Below are 19,745 nucleotides of genomic sequence, written 5' to 3' on the forward strand. Positions count from 1 at the left end.
CAAAAATAGGGACCCACGGACGGACTCCAGTGGGCCACCATTTAGATACGGTCGAGCAATCCGATCCGTCCATTCGAATCAGACGAGCATCCTGACCAATATATGGTTGATTTTGATCTGAAACATGCCAGACAGAGGTTGTAAATACACCGAACGGCAGAATCTTTGCCACAAGATCAAACAGGTGGGACGCGTCAACAGAAATCCAAAACTGTCCATATTCGACCAGTTTTTTGAGGTGAGTTCAATGGACAGAATGGTGTCTAAACACTTATTTCCATCCATCCTAACCGTTACTATGAACTGTTTATCTGTAGAAAATACTTAACTTTCAATCGCAACCACTCATTGAAACATTAGTCAGAGATATGTTTTCAGGAGATCCAAACCATTCATCTTCTCAAAAATCCAAAACCTACGAAATATGAGTCGACCCTGAACGTGGATGATCACGTTTGCATGAGCAAACAAAACAACAATCTTGTTGTTTTTCTCAGTTATGCAGAACGGTGGTTACGGAAAACGTCTCTCGCTACGAACGTTTTGGCGGCTTAAATAAGGTCGGTGACCAACCTAGTCACCCTCCCGGCTGCCTATAAAAGAAAGAAGGAAAGAAAGAATGGGGACATGAATGGAAGGGAGCAAAGACGGGAAGAAAGAGGAGAAAAATATGGGAGCTTTCGAACGTGAAGAAGCCATTGCTTGAGTTTTTCCTATTCTTATAGTCATGTCTATGTTTTTATTTTATAAGAGGTTTTTAATACCATCATGTCTATGATCGGCTAAACCTCTTAGCTAGGGCTAAGAGGTGAAGCTTGTAGCGTGATGGGCTGGTTATCTATGGTTTTGATTCATGGTTATTGAACTCTCTTTTGATTTTAGGTTGATTATGAGATACACTTTCAGTCTTTAATGGTTTATTGTGACTTAAATTACAGTCGATCTGCAATAACTTTGAGTATGTTCCTTTCATTATAAGATTGTGAATTTAGGAGGCCCTGTTGTTCGCCATTGTCTCCTGGGCATGGTTGGATGATAGAACCATTCCTAACGTTCATAACTCTCTCAAATTGGTTCTGGATTAGTTAAATTCTATTGTTTGCTTCGTCTCATGGGCATGGTTTTGTGATGGAATCAATTCTAATTCTCATACCTCTCATCTCTTGAAAACAGGATCAAAGGATGTTCAGACTGGTTTTTAATGAAATATCTTCCAACTGGATAAAGATAGGACTCTAATTCTAGTTGTGTTCGTGAATCAAGCATAGATCTCCCTGATCTCTACAAGTAGATCCTTGGCACCCTAGTTTCCCACCTTTGAATTTCACAAGTTTTAGTTAAATAAATTCACAATTATTCTATTAATCTTCTATAATTTAGATTACATCTTCGCCTAGTTTTAGTTCAAGTTACTTTCAGATTATGTACAAGGTTCTGTTCCTGTGGATTCGACCTCAGTCTTACTGAGATTATTACCACATCACAACCCTATACTTGGGGTGTGAACAGAGAGTTATGAACGTTAGGAAGGATTCCATCATCCAACCATGTCCAGGGGGCGATGGTGAACAACAGAGCTTTCTAACTTCATAATCACAATAATGAAAAGAACATGCTCAAAGCTATCGCAGATCCATTATAATTTAAGTCACAGCAGACCATTAAAAACTGAAAACATTACTTATAATCAAAATAGAGTTAAAGATAATTCAACTAACTTGAATTAAAGCATAAAAATCAACCCATCACACTACAAGCTTCACCTCTTAACCCTAGCTAAGAGGCTTAGCCTATCATAGACATGATGGGCTAAAGGCTCTTAAAATATTAAAGAAAATAATGAAGGAAAGGGAAGATTCTTGTTGCTGGCTACAATTCTTTTTTCCTCTTCATCTCTCTTTCTTTCTTTCTTTCTTTTTTCACCCAATCTCCACGTCCCAAGATCTAAGCATGCCTCTCCTCTCTTCTATGTCCGTTTTTATAGCCTTGTTGTAGGTCGGCTGGAGGTCAGAAACCCGTGCGTAAAGAGAAGCTGAAGTCGGTGAGACAGCAGCGTGCGTAGCCTTGCGTGAAAGCCTAGGAACAAGATCCTGCTGGTTCTCCTATCTTCCTTTTTCTTTCTTTAAAAACAATATCCCTTTGGACGGTTTTGGATTGTCTACAAGATGGATGGTTCAAATCTTGCATCTGATCAAAGATGGTGGGCCACAACCGCCTGGAAACCTATTTCCCCGAACATGCATAAGCCTTACGCGAGTTGCGCTGACGTGTTCGGTGGGCCCCATAATGACGTTTTCGGAGAAATCCACCCCATTAATTGGATTCCTGCCGAAAAACTAGTCAGAAAGGGGTGGTTTTGGTCGAGTTTGGTCTGGCCCACTGTATTAAATCTTCCCGCCATTCATCATGCATTTTCTGGCGATCTACGTATGTACACGTGCATGGGATTAAAAGGAGACCATGGGTATGGTCGACCCCACCCTCTGAACATAATGGACGGCCCCGATCGTCCGTCAGGACCGTGATGATGGCCCACTGCACATCACAGCGTCCGCTCCTTACGGACGATGTGCGTAAACGAAAACAACTTGGGTCTGGATTTTCAGTCCAGTGCACAGGTAGTGTATGCACGTGGATCCCCTTGTGGGGTCCATTGTGATGTTTGTGAGAAATCCGCTCCGTCCATCCATTTCATCATCTCATTTAAAAGGTTGAAACTAGAATTAAAGCATATCCAGATATCAGGTGGGCCCTAGATCAGTGATTTATGAGCTGATTTGTCTGTTGGGCCACTTTTACAAGGATCTAAGGGCTGAATTTCGACATGTACGGTTAATTTAGGGTCCTCGGGCCATATAAAAAGTTTTGAGCCAAATGGATGGTGGGAACCCTATGATCTTGCATTCAGGATGACTTTTAGGCCTTTTTATCGTTGATCACTTGATTTTCTTGAATTTTTTGTGTGTAAGTTCTTCGATCTTGGTCCCCTGGGATCCTTTCCTTACCTTGGTGACTCTTGAGCATCAAATTCATGCTTTTAGCACCCTTTTTTAGTCCAAGCTCTTAAATTCACCTTTCAATAAAAACACGATTAAAATAGAACATTATGCATTATCACGTATGTAAAATTAGATAATAACTAGGGTCTAATATGCAATACTTGACCCTCAACATACAACCTCTGCCAAAGAAAAGCATCTTTTGACACCCTACCCTAGGATGATAAGCTAATTGAGTTTAAACCAATGGATGGTCAACTAAAACCCCATTCCTAAATCTTAACCCTAGAAGCCCAAACCCTAGGAACCATAATCCCAAAGCCTAAACTCAACCTAGTCAACCTAGTCACCCCCACTCAGCCTCATCCTAAACCCCAAGAATCTAAAATACTAGAGCCTTAAATCAGCTCAATGAGCTAACTCACCCAGTCAACTCACTATGTCAACTCATCTAGTCAGCCCAGCTAGTCCAACAACCTAATCAACTTACCTAGTTAAGCCTAAAATTGAGCCCAAACTAAAGCCCAAAAGCAAGCCCAATTAAAGCATCATGCAAAATCTCAACACAATGTCCTTCATAGCAAAGCCTCCACACGAGTGAGAGAGGCAACTTACTGAAGCAGGGAGTCCAAGTGGGGACCAGCACTAGTGCGCTTCTAAGCATAAATATAACATATTATACACCACACTTCTACATATTTTGCACCCCACACCTGGTCATTTTGAATGTATGCTCTACGACTTGCCGATATAATCAGATCATGCTCATTAGAAATTCAAGTCGATCAATCATCATTATCATTCCATCGCATTATATCTCCTACACACGAAACTAATCATATTCCTTAGAAATTAGTCAGATCTTGTGAATTAAAGACATCTATATGAGAAGAGTGGGTGCTTAACACCTTCTATCTATAATCACGGTCCGTTACACTTAATCTATGGAACGCAAACTCGAGAGTCATCTTAGAGTTAAGGATTTTTTATTCTTAATCCTAAAGCATTTCTACTAGGTCTAATTGACTCTAGGGTTGAAGTTATTGGTCAGCGATGACTCTAGTTAAATATAACACCTTACCACCAAACAAAAACCCTCGAGTGAGGCAACCCATGCAAAAGTGAGCCGATCTCCACCCCATAGGATTCTCAGCGTCCACACCCTCTTAACCCCAAGAAAGCCCTCACGTGAGGCAACCCATGAAAAGCGAGTCGATCCCCCCACCCAAGATCCAGCGTCCACGCACGCATGCTAAAAAGAAAGAAAAATAAGATAATCTAACATCAGTTTTTTTGTCTCAAATTTTTATTTTTTATTTTTTACATTTTTTGTCTCCTTTGGAGGATATAAGCATTCCATGACATCTAACACTACAAGATTTATAGAATCAACGGGCCACATGTCTAGATCGGAGCATGGATTACAATGGAAACAAATGTTCAAGATGGATTTTTCTTTTAGTGGACCATATTTTATCATCTGCTGATTGGATTTAGACAAAATTTGGACTACATAGGTTTCTCGATGTGTTCTTTGAGATGGTCTGGTCGGATTTGACCATGCCTGACTAAATCCTGCCAAATGAGATGGTACTCATTCGATCTTTTCTTCAATAGATCCGATCCAATTAAGTACATTTGATAATTCGAAACGATCAGATAGTGAACAAACGTTCACACTTGTTGCATGACGAGATCAAAAGATGATATATCACAATTAACCCATATCTAAGCCCAATATCTCCATAGTCTTGATTGGTATTGTATACCTACTAAACATTTGAGCCAGTCATGTGATATCTGATACAGAATTCGCAAGTGTTTCTAGTTGCCCTTCAATCTCTCCTTACCTGTAATTTAATATTGAACTTCTTGAAATATTAAATATTAGAACTTATAAATTAAATGACATTTGCTTGTTGGAATGTAAAAAAAATTAAAATTAAAATTTTGTGAGATTAGGCATAGGTGCACCAAATTTAGTAACATAACATTTAGTAAATAGGGTTTCATACTCTACCAATAATAGAAATTGAGATAATAAGAACCGACATGATAAATTATTAATTTTTTCGGACATTTCCCATTTATGTTTACAAAAAAAGTTTTTGCCCAAAAAAAGTAGTCTTCTGGCCTTTGTTTTTAGTTTACCAAACCACACCGAAGAAGGATCATCTCAACATTAAGATGCATCCTGCGTAATTAGTGATGGTGATGAGTGGGGCCCACCACCTACTAACCTGCTTTGGTGCACAAAGACCCTTCACCGGGTTGCGGGACCCAGTTATCCTCGCCATCTTTCAGCGATCGAGCTGTGGCCAGCATTAAATGCACTATCCAGCGATTCATTTCCTGCTAATGATAGGATTTTAAAAGACAGCAGGCAGCGTCCCATCTACTAAGGAGCCTCATTTTCACCGTTGGATGGCACACGTGTAGTTGATCTTGGCCATTCCTTACGTTGAACACACTGTGGACATGCCACGTACGGAAAATCTGGGTATATAGTAAACACATCAAGTAAGCACACGTGTAACCGCTCATTTTTCTCATCTAAATATAATTTACCTGATTAACAGACGAATATCATTTTTCTCATATAAATATAATCTACCTGATATACAGACCAATATCATTTTCTAGTCAAGGCCATGTTCACAGCGTACAAGACCTGTTGAATGGTCCAGATCATAGATATGCAAGCCATCCAACGGTGAGATAGGCCCTTCATGGTAGTTGTGAAGTGGCTCCTCCGCATTCTATCAAAACCTCACTAATGATAAAAGAATTAAAGAAAGGGAAGTTATTTGATGCTCTGGCAGCGTGTGATGGTCGATACACAGGCATTCACGAATTGTACGGATGTAATCAAACTAAAGAGTCCACTTTTTACGATCTAGTTTAGGTAGGCCATCACCCCAAAATCAGATATGTTTGAAAATAGGCCATCACCCCTAAATCAGATATGTTTGAAAATAGGCCATCACCCCAAAATCAGATGTGTTTAAAAATCTGATCCTTGATTTGTGGACCTTTATTTTCTGACTAAAAACTATTGGCTATTTTCATCTCAACCCTCTACTAATTTCCACCAATCTAAAATGGTGCCCACAAGATGAACGGTTTGATTAAAGTTTCATCTATACCACGTGCAAAATTTCTCAATGCCTGTGTATCATCCATCAGTCTCTACCAGAGTAAAAGAGTTTTTCTCTGAAAAAGACCTTCAAACAAACATATCGCGAGATATGATATGTAACAATGAAAATACCGTAATAAATGACAGCCCCAACAAGGAAACCCACTTCTCCAATTCAAAGCCATTTTCATACGGAGAATTTTATGATCTTCGACCCGAGGACAAGCTCACATCCTCGGGTTTAAGTTCGTCCAAGTGGGGATAATTGTTTAATGATCGAGACTGTTTGACCTAGTGGGCCCCACCTTGGAAGATGATAGACAACATTTTCTCGTTGAACGTGAACCCTTTTGCTTGATTTTGTTTTTGTAACCGTTCTCTACAGTCCGCCTATTGAATGGTTACGATCAAACCAACAATGAGATTTTTCTTAGCCCAGCTCCATCCACTCTCAAATGCATCATATCAACGGTCCTGATCATCCAACCACGGGCTCCACTTGCACAAACCAATAGCCCTAGGAACTGTATATATGGCCTCAGCACAAGGGCTGAATAATGCCTCATTTCATATAAATCCACCTATAGAGATGAAGAAATGTCGCTCATTTGATTCTCTCTCTCTCTCTCTCTCTCTCTCTCTCTCTCTCTCTTGCTTTTCCACCAATCCATGCCAACTTCATCTTCCTCAATTCACCTCTCCTCTCTATTCAACAGAAGACCCAAGAACAGTTCTAGCTCAGGTGTTGAAGAACAAGAAGAGAAAACCCTAGAAAAGAGCTGTAGTCCCAGCAACATGAAACCCCAAGAAGAACCCAAGAAGGTTTCGAATGGTCCTTTGGTGAAGAAAGAGAGAGGGGTCAGATACAAGGAGTGTAGGAAGAACCATGCAGCTAACATTGGTGGATATGCCGTTGATGGCTGTAGAGAGTTCATGGCTGCTGGGGAGGAAGGGACCAGTGCTGCACTCAAGTGTGCTGCTTGTAACTGCCACAGGAACTTCCACAAAAGGGAGGTGGAGATCGATGGCCTGTGCGATTGCTCGTCAAATTCAACAACCTGGAAATGATCCATGATGGGAAAAATCCATTTGGGTATGTATCGTCTGCCTTGTTCTATCTTATCTTGGGTTTCATTTGATTGTTGAGTTGATCTCTCTCTCTCTCTGTCCTTAAATCAAAATGGATGGTTGGATATTAAGGGTCCATCATAGATTACAAGTTCGCTGGAAATCGCCGTAACCGGACGATCATAGCCATCTGATTATGTTCCTTGAAATGGACGGTCAGACGAAATTTGGTCAAATAATCCATATTTAGGGCCTTAATCAGAAATCTATGATCATCTGATTAGAGAAATATTTGGAGGTGTATACAATCCATGGTAGATTCCAATATCGAATGGTGCACCATGATCGACGGTGGGCCGAGTTTCAAGCTGCACTTCATGGCGTACTAAGAAAACTGAAACCGAGATGGATGGATGGATGGTTGATTTTTAAGCAATTGAATAATTTAAGGAGGATTTGATTTGGGTTTTCTTGTTTCTACAGGGTTTTGGAGATGATTGAAATGAAACCAAGGGTTGCTTGATACTCTTTCAGGAGTAGGATAAAAGGGTTGGGAAATGTTTCTCTTTGTAACAAGATTACTTTGATTTGGAATTAACAAAAGGTAAGATGTTCTTGTAGGAAGTTGGTCTCAGTATATAGAATCTGTGGATGAGATTTTCCTTGCCTCAGTTATGAATGAATTGTGCATGATCTTATCTTGTTTGGCATGAAATCTTTGGATGGAAATGGCACACTTGGATTTTCGTGTTTTGTTTATTGAGTTTGAGAGTTGGTGAAAGGTTTGAGGATGGGTGAGACATCGGTGCTAGTGGAATGGGAGATCCAGGGGTAGGGTTTCCATTATAAAAGGGAAAAGATTGTTAGCACACCTAGTGTCACGTGCACCGTCCAACGGTAGTGGGAGGGAATCCCAACACCATATTGAAATAGGATTTGAAAATCCCCATCTTGAACACATTTATTCAAATTCCTATAATTTGTATAGGATGAAACAGTGGTGTTGGTGGAATGGGAAATCAATAGAAAGGGTTTCTATAATAAACAGGAAAGATTGTGTGCACACAAGAAGCGTGCTCACCATTCACCACCGTGGGCGGGAATCCCTGCACTGAATAAAAGTGGGCTTTGAAAATCATCATCCAAAGCCATTCGAATGCCTGTTGGATCGATTGCTATGCGCCGACTCTCATCGTGCACCAAGCACAACAACTTCTTTTAGTTACATAGCATTAGAAGGTAATGAAAATGGCATATCTAGAAGACACCCAAAAAAACAAAAAAAAAAACAGAATTTCTGTGGGTGAGATATGATCTTGCCTTAGAAGACATATAGGTGCAAGTTACATCATATAATATGGTACTTGGACTGGTAAGGTAAAACCCCTCCAATTCTTTGGAATTTGATATTAAATGCAAGCTCTACATTTATACATTTATGGGGTGTATTCTATTTAGGTACTGTTCTACTCCTTTAAGATTAGAAGGCAAGACTGTTACTATCGTCTTTCTTTCCCATAGTAGTTGAATTGCGAATCACTGCATCATTCCATTATTTTCTGCTCCATGTTCTGTGTCAAACAAAACTTTGTTCACTACATTTTTGAATATCCAATGTTAAGTAAGATTAGAATGTTTGAATGGCTATGAAAGAGTGTATTACAATAGCCCAAATTAACCTATGCATGTGATGATGAGATGATTTATGATTTGTTGATCAACCTCAACCATTCAATCTTAAATTATGGCTAAGGATATGTATCTAAAAGATATTTTGTGAGAGGTGTTGTGAATATTTAGGATTGATATCAATGAGAATTTTGTATACCATCCTTTTATGGTGGGCATGCATGCAATCTCTTTTAATAACAAAATCCATGAGCCATCGATTTACACCAATCTCTTGTATATGTTCCCTCTTAGAGGCCATCTGGATCGGAGTAAATGGAGGTAAGTGGAGGGAATTAAGAGTAAATAGAGATAAATGGCATTTGTGTATGTGTGTGTTTGATCATTTTCATTATTCATTTTGTGGTTTTTCCTTTGCATAGACTAACAACACATGATTCTTTGGAGGAGAGAATTGTTTTGTCACAATCCTTTCATTCTTAATAGTTTTCTTTAATTGATAAAGGTTAAAGTCATGTTTTTTATTCTTGTCATGGCATTTGAGTAATTTACTTGAAATATGGGCAGCAATGGGCATGACTAGGGCTTGTCGGCCCTACAAGGAAAATAAATATAAATGATTAGATGTTTGACATGGTATGATTTTTTTAATTATCCATCATTCATGATAAGTTGTTTCATGTATAAACAGTTTAGATGATTGAAACATGACCTGTATCCAATGAATGTCTTTAAATGTATGCCGAATGAGAACTGCTAATAGATATATTTAAATTTATTATTCTTTGTTTATAAAGTAGCCACTTGATGATTGAATTGCCATTCATAGTTGGCTCAGGCATGGGACTAGATTTCAACTATAAGCTTAGTCCTTGGGCCAAGTTTAAGGGCTCAAGCCCTAGCCCTATGGGGTTGGATGACCTGAGCCGGGGCAACCTGGTCCCTTTCATCCCCTAGTTCAAAAATGCCACCATATTGATTTTTGTTGAAAGGTATTCGAAGAGGTTTGTTAATTCCACGTGTGTTGAGTGCTTCCCATCAGCACAGACGCACGATTTTAAGATCTGAGCTTCCCATCCATTCGGGAATATTCTTAGAACTTCAGCTCAAAAGTCCAGCCGTTTCACCCCTTGTGTTTGGATCATAATCTACAGTGTAAACTGACAGTTAAAATAACTTTTTTCTAGCCGTCCATTTGTTGTGTATGTTGTTGCCCACCCAATGCATGAAATTGGCAGATTTTTAGGCCAGGAGATCAGTGATGTAGACCACCTGACAGAAAGATCTGATCTTGCATGCATGTCCTATATTGGCTCGGGTTCCTTAGTGGGTTAGTTATTTATCATTTGGCTATATAATATTTTCCCAATGGGATCAACAATTACACATATCTATCATGTGATTTCCTAGTTGGTGATATTAATTTCCTTAGCCACACAATGATAATCCGGTTACTACAAGTAAGTTCGCATCAGGGGGGAAACATAGCCGTTGAGTTTGCAGCGTATGAATATCCAGGGTGTCATACCTGGTTGTCTAACTTTGTACACCTTACTAGTAAAAAAAAAAAAAAAAGATGCTCTCCAATGATGAGAACTAGGCAGATACGGGGCCCGCGTTGTGTATGTATCATATCCAATCCGTCGGATGACCCCTCAGGTTAACTCCATGGCTTGAAAATTAGCTCAATCCAAAACTCTGTTGGGACACAGCACAAGGAGCAAGGTGGGAGTGATACCCATCCTTAATTCTCACAAGGGCCCATCTGAGTTTCAGAATAGCCTGATTCTTGTCCTGATCGTTCATCCAAGGCAGATGAAGGGTCTGGATGGCCTGGATTCTGTACAAACAACATGATGGACGCTCCATGCAAATTGAGGGTAAGTGTCTCTTCTCAACTTGTTCCTTATGCTGTGATGCACCTGAGTTTCTGGGCTGATTGTTGGCACCTGGGAGCAACCTAAGGCCTAGGTATCTGATCTGAATAATAGGTTCAGGTGTACATGGACCCCACTTCTCTCTGGTACCGTAGCTTGTGGTGCTAGTAATACCACTTGGGCACACCCCATAAGCTTGTATAAAACTGGGACTCTTGATTTGAATTCTCATGTATATAAGATTAGGTTACTCTTAAAAGATTACAATGAACAATGTTTTAAAAGAGTTTCTTAATCTCACGTTTTCGAGAGTATTATTTTTTATAATTTCTAAAATTTAATAGAAGAGATTTACATAATGAAGAGAAGATGTTCTTGCTAGATTTTTGGCAATCTCTTAGTTGTGTTATACATTTATATCATAATAAGAGATTCTCTTGAGCTGAAAGGGATATGGATGATCCTTCTTTATGTGGGAGTCTATCAACTCAAACTATCTAAATCCAAAGTATATTTATAAAAGGATTGTGTTCTTCTTTTCATATTAGGAAGGGAAGTAACATATATTAGAGCGATCCACTGGCCACAAGCAATCATGACATGCCACTTCATACAATCAGCCAATCGCCTTGCAAACAATCTTTCGATTCCCCCATTAAGGAAATATTTAACTTTTTCTCTTGAAGATTTCTTCAACAATAATGGATGCGGCCCGTAAATCACGGGGCCTTTCAAATCAGTCCTTATCATGCAGCTTTGATTATAATAATGCATAACATATACAATGTGAAGAAGAACAAAGTGATGAAACTGAGCTCCATATCGCTGCTGCCGTAATATTAGAAAATCTAACTTCATTGACTTAGCTACGGCTGTAACTTGTGTAGCGCGATAGTTAGTCCTTACCAAACATGCGACTTAAGTGAGGATGTGTTGATAATGAGCGGTAATGGGGGATGGGACACTAGGCGTGGCAAGTTCAGTGTGGCCGTTGTATGATTAAAACTGTCACATGCTAAGTACCCCATTTTCCCACAAGGTGAATGCATGCATTGAACAGATGCTTTCGACCAGTGAATACATGCATTCGAGAAGCCATTGAAGTATATACTAATTCTGTGAAAGGGTGACACCATTTGCACCCACTCCAACAGCTAAATACACCCATTGTTTTTACTAATGGTTGTACAATGCTGCAGCATCGAAGAAAGAGAGGGCTCCAGTAGAATTTCATCACCAAAATTGCACTATAAAAGGTCTGCGATGGGTCACTTATCGACCGTTTTTATTCATGGCCCACTTGGGCTTTCAGTTCGCCAGATTTTTGGGTGCTAAGGATGAGCTGCGGGTGGGTTGTTTGTTATGTACATATGATAGTGGGTCCCACACACCATGTTGCAGGTTAAGCTTAACGTTCAAAGCTTTGTAGTTGATCAGCCCAAGAAAAATCAAAAGTCAAGAATATCACTAGGGATCTTGAATCGTGGCCCAGGCAAAACCAACTCATTAGATTGACTCAGTTCCATGACCATGTGATTTTTATTCTCAATTTTTTATGAATTTCATTAGTCACTAAAATCTTCACTCTGAAATGACAAAAACGTTCTTGAGCTTCTTTAGCACTTGGTCACATAAAACTCCTATTCATTCAAGAGAATCTACTTTTTATGGAATCTAAGCCTAAATGCAATTTAAAGAAATGCCGTTTGGAAGGCATATTTACCCAATTGAGATAAAAGGTGTTTGGAAGTCATATCTACTCAATATGAGAAAAAGGCGCAATTGAACTCTTTGCTGCATGTAATAAGAGTAGTTTGGATAATTTTATCTCGACAATTGGTCATAAGAAGAGATGTAAAATTTAGATTTGAAGTGAAATATGATGTCTTTGAAGAGTTGAATGGTGGACCCAATCAATAAAAGGCAGGATCCAATGGCACAATCTGGGCCTTTTCAAAATTGAAGACAAATGGCCTTCTTCGGACAGTCCACTAAAGTACTTTAGGAGTTGGATGGAACTATTCCACCCCTCTAATCCATAGTTAGGATGTCACACTAGCTACAATAATGGTATGATCTAAGCCTAAGCGGTGAATTACCCTCTCTTTTCCTCCCTGGTTTTTTTTGAGGGAGAGAAGAATTGGAGATGATTGAAGGAGTTTGTTAAGGATCACCATCTCTTCTAATCCATCTCTCTCAGCTTGAATTCAAGAGGATCAGAAGGAAAAGCTACTCACGCTAGAGTTAAACAAGGAAAAATGGGTGGGACCCACCCACTAGTGCTTGCTCATATGTGGGCCTCATGGGCCCTAGTCCAACATTTCTCACATAAAACACATTGTACACTACAAGAAGAAGGACTATTACCGGCGCTTTTAAGCGCCGGTAAAATCTCTAAACGCGCCGGCGTTTTATTTTCGCGGCGCTTGTGGGCGTCGGTAAAAGTTCTACCCGCGCTAGTATTCTTTTAGCGGCGCTTGTGTGAGCGCCGCTAATTGTATACCCTTTTGCGGCGCTCATTCTGCCTTTACCGATGCTTTGGTGGCTTTAGTATTTCTGACAGAAGCGCCGGTATAAGCGTCAAAAGTGCTGCAAAAGTGTATCCAAGCGCCGTTGACAGCACTGTTTCTGAATGCTTTTCACAAAAAAGCGCCGCTTATAATCATTGTATAGTTTTCAAAGGCCCCAGTAGGCCAATAATATTTATTTATTATATATAATTCAATTGAAAAACCAGCATATTTTTAATATTTAAAAGATAAAAAATGATGCCATACAATTAAAACTGAATATTAAATAAAATTTATATTACTTCGTAATAAAAAAATATAATATTTATTACAATAAATTAAAAATGGTCTCAAATAAATAAATAAATAAAAACAAATCCTCTATATGGTCTACTCGTAGCACGAGTGGCATCAAAAGGGTGAAGTGCTTGTAGGCCTAAATTCAGGCACAATTGATTAAAATCCTGCACACAAGGAAAAAAAAAAAGAGTCAAAAAGTAGCATTCAACAAATTGATGCATGGAAAATAATCAATCATTTGATCCTATCCTTAAAAAGTCAAAAACTATCAAGGCAACAAATGTTGTAACTTGAATTCCATTACATCTATTGGCACTACATTGATGCATGTGTTTTATCCACGCCCATCCATCCATATGCACCCTTCACACGTGACATTCAAGTGTACACGTGACCAATATCAATGGTGAATCTAGTTCATTAATTACAATTCTATGATCTGCTTTAGGTGACATGGATGAGGTATCTAAGATGTGTTGAGAATCTAAGCAAGAATCTTCTACATAATGATCACAATAATAGTAGTAAAGGAACAGATTTAGAAAGTTGAGAATCTATTAGCATATACAACAACTCTCAATTTAATTACACTCTAATATTAATAAAAGAAAAAATCAAAGAAAACCATTCCAAGATATCAAAGCATTACCTCATATATTGTCGGGGTAAATGAAAACCCAAGCCTTATTTATTTGCATAGATAAAGAAACAAGGTTCAAAAACTGAATCACAAGACAAACCAATGAAAAAGTGAAAAATTGAAGTTCATAAGAGCTATTGGAGGCTTCTTGTAGATAAATCACTTGCTAGCAAATGAAATTCCTGCTTTTGGCTAGCAAATGAAAAGGGGGAAAAGGTGGTAACTCATTTACAACTAGTAAATGATTTACTAGTATTTTAGGGCATCCAAACACAGTAAATCATTTACAACTTGCCTCATTTACCATCATCCAAACACATTATAGCCGTGGCCTGGTTTTTTTGTGGAGCCCACCCATATGAATATGCACTTTTTTTTCTCATTATCAACAAAGTTATTGGCAGTGTGCTCCAACCTTTCTGAAAAAAAAATAAATAAATAAATCTTGAAATTGCTTAGATGCTCGAATGTTATAACCCTTGTGATCATACCTCTACAAATCCATCCCCAAAGTTGACACCATTTCCAAAGTTATAAGTATAAGCAAGGTGGCGATTGAGCAAAGCAGAGTTGAACTGGGTGAGGATGAATATCTTGTTTATGCCACTGTTGATGCAATTGCTCATAGGAACATCGATAAGCCAATAGCATCCTCCGATAGGAACCTAAAAGTGACATAAGATTGTGTTAGAATGCATTCTGAATTTTCAAAAAATTGAGAAGTGAGATTTTCAATTTAAACAAGTTACAGTTAGTTTTCATCATTTGTCATGAACATCAACCCTGGTGACCTTTAAATCAACGCTTTCACCCATACTTGGTACCAAAGTTTTATCTAGTGCCTGTTCTAGTAAGAGAAACCATGCAAACTAGCTTTGTACACCATGTTCTTCAGGAGAGGATGAAAATGCTACTAAAATTTGGGATGGCATCACCACTGCCTCATGTTTGTCAGAAAAGAAGACAATCTTGTTGATCATTGCTGAAAACTATCAATAAATACAATAATCATTGCTGAAAACTATCGATAAATGCATATCAAGTAAATATAAAACATGGAGTAAAAACAATTCAATGACAAATAGAACTACAAGGCAGCCCATATCCAATTTTTTGGTGGCACATATTAGAAAACAATGTTACTGTCAGCATTGTGACAAATATCATTCGGATTTTGAAATATTGCAAGAAATACATTTGTGGGCTGAATTCATTTGCGAGCTTGGGAGTTGGATTAGAGCCAATATACCTTTCAAAAAGAGGATCCAAAGGTCTATGCTAACTCAAATTTATGTTGGCCATGAGATGGTTGAGGAAATAGTTACTTGCATATTGCCAAGGAGAATTAGAGATCCTCTCCATCTGTACAAAGTACGTGAACGGCATAGATCTCAAACATGTCACCAAGTGGTGGGACATAAGAGGTAACTCCCCACAACGCAGAATTCCAAACGATGCCAATTATAGAAAACCAAACCAAACTAATTATGTTTGAGAACCAATAACAGAGATGTTGTAGAGATAGGGCCAAAAACAGAAAACTACACTTGAGTTGTTAAAGCATGAAGCGAAAGGTTAAGTACAGGATCAACGAATGGCCAGGATACAGCCATGAGCTAGGACCAACGAATGGCTAGGATACAGCCATGAGCTACTGGAAACATCCTCATTATCTTCATCATTTACTTCAGACTTCGACTTGTCAGATTCTTCCTCATCATCTTCATCTTCTTCATCAGCTTTAGCTTTTGCTTTGGATTTAGTTACTACTACAAGAGTACAACGTTTACAAAAGCTATACAAATTTATATTGAAAAATATATGGCACATCCATGCTGAAGCTTGGCAGATCCCCATCTGAATTATTCAATAATGAAAAATATAGCCCATCCATGGATATGTATAATACTATACATGTGGGACATACAAACTCATCTGAATGAAAAATACAACAATGAAATTAGAATTCCAAATGAAATCAGAATTCCAAAGAAAGCCCAATTCAGCTACAAATTATAGATTGTTGTCATTCCAAAATTACAATTGGATATTAAGTTACAAAAACAATAAGCAGCACAAAAGAAAGCCAATGCTTACATATTAAGGCAATCTACAACATGAGAAATCAATCATTTGGGTTGATTGATCAGAAGTACCTTAGAATAGGAACAATTCATAAAGAACTCACATTCAACAAAAAAAGAAAAGCCTATAAAATAATGGCATGGCTCTGGATCATTTGGCTTTATGATTTCAGACATATGGAGTATCCACAGTTAGGTATAATAGATGAACGGTTTGGATCTCATACATATGTGCCTTACGTACCTGACATAACTAAGATATTAGCATCTAGCACTGGATACTTGATGATTCATACAACAATGAAGCACTTTGGCATCTGCAAAAAACAAAATGACAAGTGGAATTCTGCATATTACTGGTTTGCATTGGAACAAATAATTGGAACAAATAACCAACCAAATGGACTATAAAATGAAAATTAAAGAATGAAACACATTGAAAGAATAAATTTTCATTAGTCAGAGGTTAAAGTTACAATTTCCCAAACAATCTTAATTTGAGGCCCTGCCCCTTCTAAAGATGGGCCCCTGGTTTGAGTTTGGATCAGTACATGTATGCCCATGATTTGAGCCTGACTTGTATTAGGTCGAAGTGTCCTGTTACCTTTTACAAGTGTGGCCAGTAGTTGTGAGATATAAACTTTAATTTGATAAGCTCTATCAAAGAATATAGAATATAAATATCAATTGTTTAGGAAAAAGATGGACATCGATTAGATGGTAACGTACACCCAATTAGATTTGGTTGGGTTATGGCAAAAAAAAGAACTTATAAATTCCTAGATGGCCAAAGAGAACTTAGATGGTAAGGTACACCCAATCAGTTTCTCATAAAGAATTTGTTTCCAGAAAATAAATTCTTTAGCTACTTGTAAATTCCTAGTTTCTACAATTCTTCAGGGTTCATTGGATGCTTCCAAATAAGATAGAGGAACTTCTAATAGCTTGGCAAGGTGGGGGTATAGGGAAAGAAGGTGGCACATAAGCTTGTTTGCAAGTCTTTGGGCACTATGGTGAGAAAGGAATGATCATTGCTTCAGGAAAAAAGAGAGGGAGCAATGCAAGTTTTCAGTCCAGACCACCATATGGATGGTTTAGATATTGCACCTATTAGCTAGGTTGACACATCTGGTGGTGTGTATTAGCATTATTGTACACACATGTGGGCTTATACTGGTGGCTGATACTATACAGTGAAATTTTCTTTTTGTGTCTATCACAACCTTCTTCCAATGCATGCTCAACTAAGAAAACAAGAATACCAACCAAATCCAACTATACACTGGTGAAATATAAGCATTCATATATACACACACCCTACAATTTTCTACATGGCATACATGTACCAAAATCCAACCTGTCTGAATAATCCGCATGAGCCAAGCAAAAACAGGAATTTTGTGATTTTGCACCTGTTAGTTTCCACCTTTTGTGATTTTGCACCTGTCACATCAGTTTACTGAATTTGATTTAATAACAATTTTGTGATTTTGCACCAATGTCTAAATCTAGTACGTGATAGATTTACAAGATTTTATTATTATTATTATTATTACTATTTAGTATGAGAGGTTGAATACACAATCCTTCAAGTAAAAACAGGATCATATGAATATCAACAGGATATGATTGGATGTGGAGTAAACAGTTAAAAGGCATGTCCATCAAAAACCATATAGACATGGCTGCATGGGCTGTTAATCTCAAGAGAGGAGGCGAGAGCAGTCCAGATACAACCATTGTCAAAGGAAAGCAGCCCCAAGGCAATGTTCTAATAAAAACAATGAGGAGATGTAATACCACCAATCTCACCTTAAGATGCTTTGGAATGATGTACAATTCATCCTCTGCACTTTGTAAATCATTCTCAATATGATCTGTAGCATCAATGCTCTTGCCCCTTTTCTTTGCCAATTCTTGTTCAACATACTTCAACCTATAAACAAGAAAACATGGAAATATGGGAGTTGATACAAGTTGAAAGGAGTCAGTCGGTACAATTGGAGAAGTTAAGAATTCAGCACTCAACATTGGCAGACAAACAACGCCAACCATAACACAAATCGAACCAATAAATGCATAAAAAACACTGAAAAAAAATCTACTTATGGAAACACGCATATCAAGAACCAAAAAAAAAACCTACATTTGTCCCAGAAACTCTTGAAACAGCACTTGCCAGTCAAGCAGCATCTTTCATTTCTTCTTTACACAATGGGCAATGCAGGCCATGTGATTTTCAGCTTCAAAATGAATGGTCAAAAGTGTAACAGCCAACAGTCCATATACAATTGGAATAGGTTCACCGACTGTATGGGACTAGATGGAGAAGTGTTTGGATGCACAATCAAATTGAATTGAAATAATTAGTTCAATAGAGTAGAAATTAACAAAATTGCAATTGTTTAAGGTAGTCTTCAAATTTTGATTACAACTATTTCAAATTAACAAAATAGCTTCCATGTCCCTGAGTACACATGGTGGGGGGATGTTGAATCTTGATATGCCTTCTAGTGTCCTTTAATGTGAATGGCCCACAGATCCAAACACCACATCAATCAGGGAAAAAAAGGATTAATGTAGCCAACCCCAATTAGTTGGGATAAGGCTTAATGATGATGATGTTGATGATTGAGATGGCAGAGTATGAACTTCCATCTCAAGCAGACCTCATACACAGTGCCTTTGCTGGTGATGATGTGGAGGGAGAGTTTGAGAAGGACGAGCCTTATCCCAACTAATGTGACAAATGGATAAGCATCATATCGTTGCTCGATCCTTCTATATACCACTGATATTGAAACAGCCATTAGGTAGTGATGCAGGAAAGATGTGGAACGGATGCTGAAATTGAAATTTTCAACAAATCTATTTTTGTTTAGAAATCTTGAGCCTCTAATTGATACTACCAAAAAAAGGGACAAAGGCTACGGATAAAATCCATAGCCATAGACCTATGGCTATGGTTTTATTCTGTAGCTAATCCGTAACACGACCGTCGTCGTAGGTGCCGTAACAATAGGTCTGGAACCTATGGTTACGAATTTGATCCGTAGCTATAGGTTAAACAACTACAGATATAATCCGTAGCAATTATATCTGTAGCGAAAACTTCAAACAGCTACGGATATTATTTGTAGCTGAAAGTCCGTAGCAATATGCCAAAATTGAAAAGGCTACGCCTGTCTGATTAGTGGCTACGGTCAATATCCGTATCTATATTGTACACTGAAAAATTAAATCCTTTGTTCATTCAATTACCACCTGTACAATCATTCATTCATTCAATTACAATCATTCATTCATTCAATTACAATCCTTCATTCAATCAATTACATCATTCATTCATTCAATTACAATCCTTCATTCAATCAATTACAATTACAATCAATTACAGTTACAATTACAATAATGCTGAAAATATAAATCTTTGGCTTCATTAGAGAAATGTGCTCGACTTCACCCTGAAATTTCAATAGCTTCGTATATTCCATCATCC

The 19,745-nt window shown here is 38.2% G+C and overlaps 2 protein-coding genes and 1 long non-coding RNA gene across 5 annotated transcripts; 1 reads left to right on the forward strand and 2 right to left on the reverse strand.

Moving 5' to 3' along the window:
- The first annotated feature begins 6,807 nt into the window (after positions 1–6,807).
- Positions 6,808–7,206, forward strand: LOC131250560 (mini zinc finger protein 2-like). The gene has a single exon (XM_058250847.1). It carries the CDS (start codon positions 6,808–6,810, stop codon positions 7,204–7,206), a length of 399 nt encoding a protein of 132 aa, XP_058106830.1.
- Positions 7,207–13,498: 6,292 nt separating this feature from the next.
- Positions 13,499–19,109, reverse strand: LOC131251098 (uncharacterized). 3 transcript variants are annotated; one of them, XM_058251608.1, is made up of 3 exons: positions 18,393–19,109; positions 18,059–18,182; positions 17,564–17,689 (listed from the first exon to the last, which is right to left on the reverse strand). In XM_058251608.1, the coding sequence occupies exons 1-3, from the start codon at positions 18,437–18,439 to the stop codon at positions 17,564–17,566; spliced, it is 297 nt and encodes a 98-aa protein (XP_058107591.1). In that variant the 5' UTR covers positions 18,440–19,109. The 3 variants fall into 3 exon arrangements, 2 of the variants coding, with proteins under 2 accessions (XP_058107590.1, XP_058107591.1); XM_058251607.1 differs by lacking the exons at positions 17,564–17,689; positions 18,393–19,109 and adding an exon at positions 13,499–13,686 and having other exon boundaries at positions 18,059–18,382; XR_009173585.1 differs by lacking the exon at positions 18,393–19,109 and having other exon boundaries at positions 17,564–17,705; positions 18,059–18,382.
- LOC131251099 (uncharacterized) lies at positions 15,786–16,975 on the reverse strand. The gene is made up of 3 exons (XR_009173586.1): positions 16,723–16,975; positions 16,491–16,563; positions 15,786–15,931 (listed from the first exon to the last, which is right to left on the reverse strand). It is a non-coding gene; the product is annotated as an uncharacterized LOC131251099 (long non-coding RNA).
- Positions 19,110–19,745: the final 636 nt, after the last annotated feature.

The sequence above is a fragment of the Magnolia sinica genome, chromosome 7 (assembly GCF_029962835.1).
Source record: "Magnolia sinica isolate HGM2019 chromosome 7, MsV1, whole genome shotgun sequence".
Lineage (NCBI taxonomy): Eukaryota > Viridiplantae > Streptophyta > Magnoliopsida > Magnoliales > Magnoliaceae > Magnolia > Magnolia sinica.

Coding starts and splice junctions, on each gene's coding strand:
- LOC131251098 (XM_058251607.1), bottom strand. CDS start 18,367: ATGCGTGTTTCCATAAGTAGATTTTTTTTCAGTGTTTTTTATGCATTT. Junction 13,687..18,058: donor TCATTCCAAAGCATCTTAAG/GTGAGATTGGTG, acceptor CCTTGTGTGCAG/GATTTTAATCAATTGTGCCT.
- LOC131250560 (XM_058250847.1), top strand. CDS start 6,808: ATGCCAACTTCATCTTCCTCAATTCACCTCTCCTCTCTATTCAACAGA.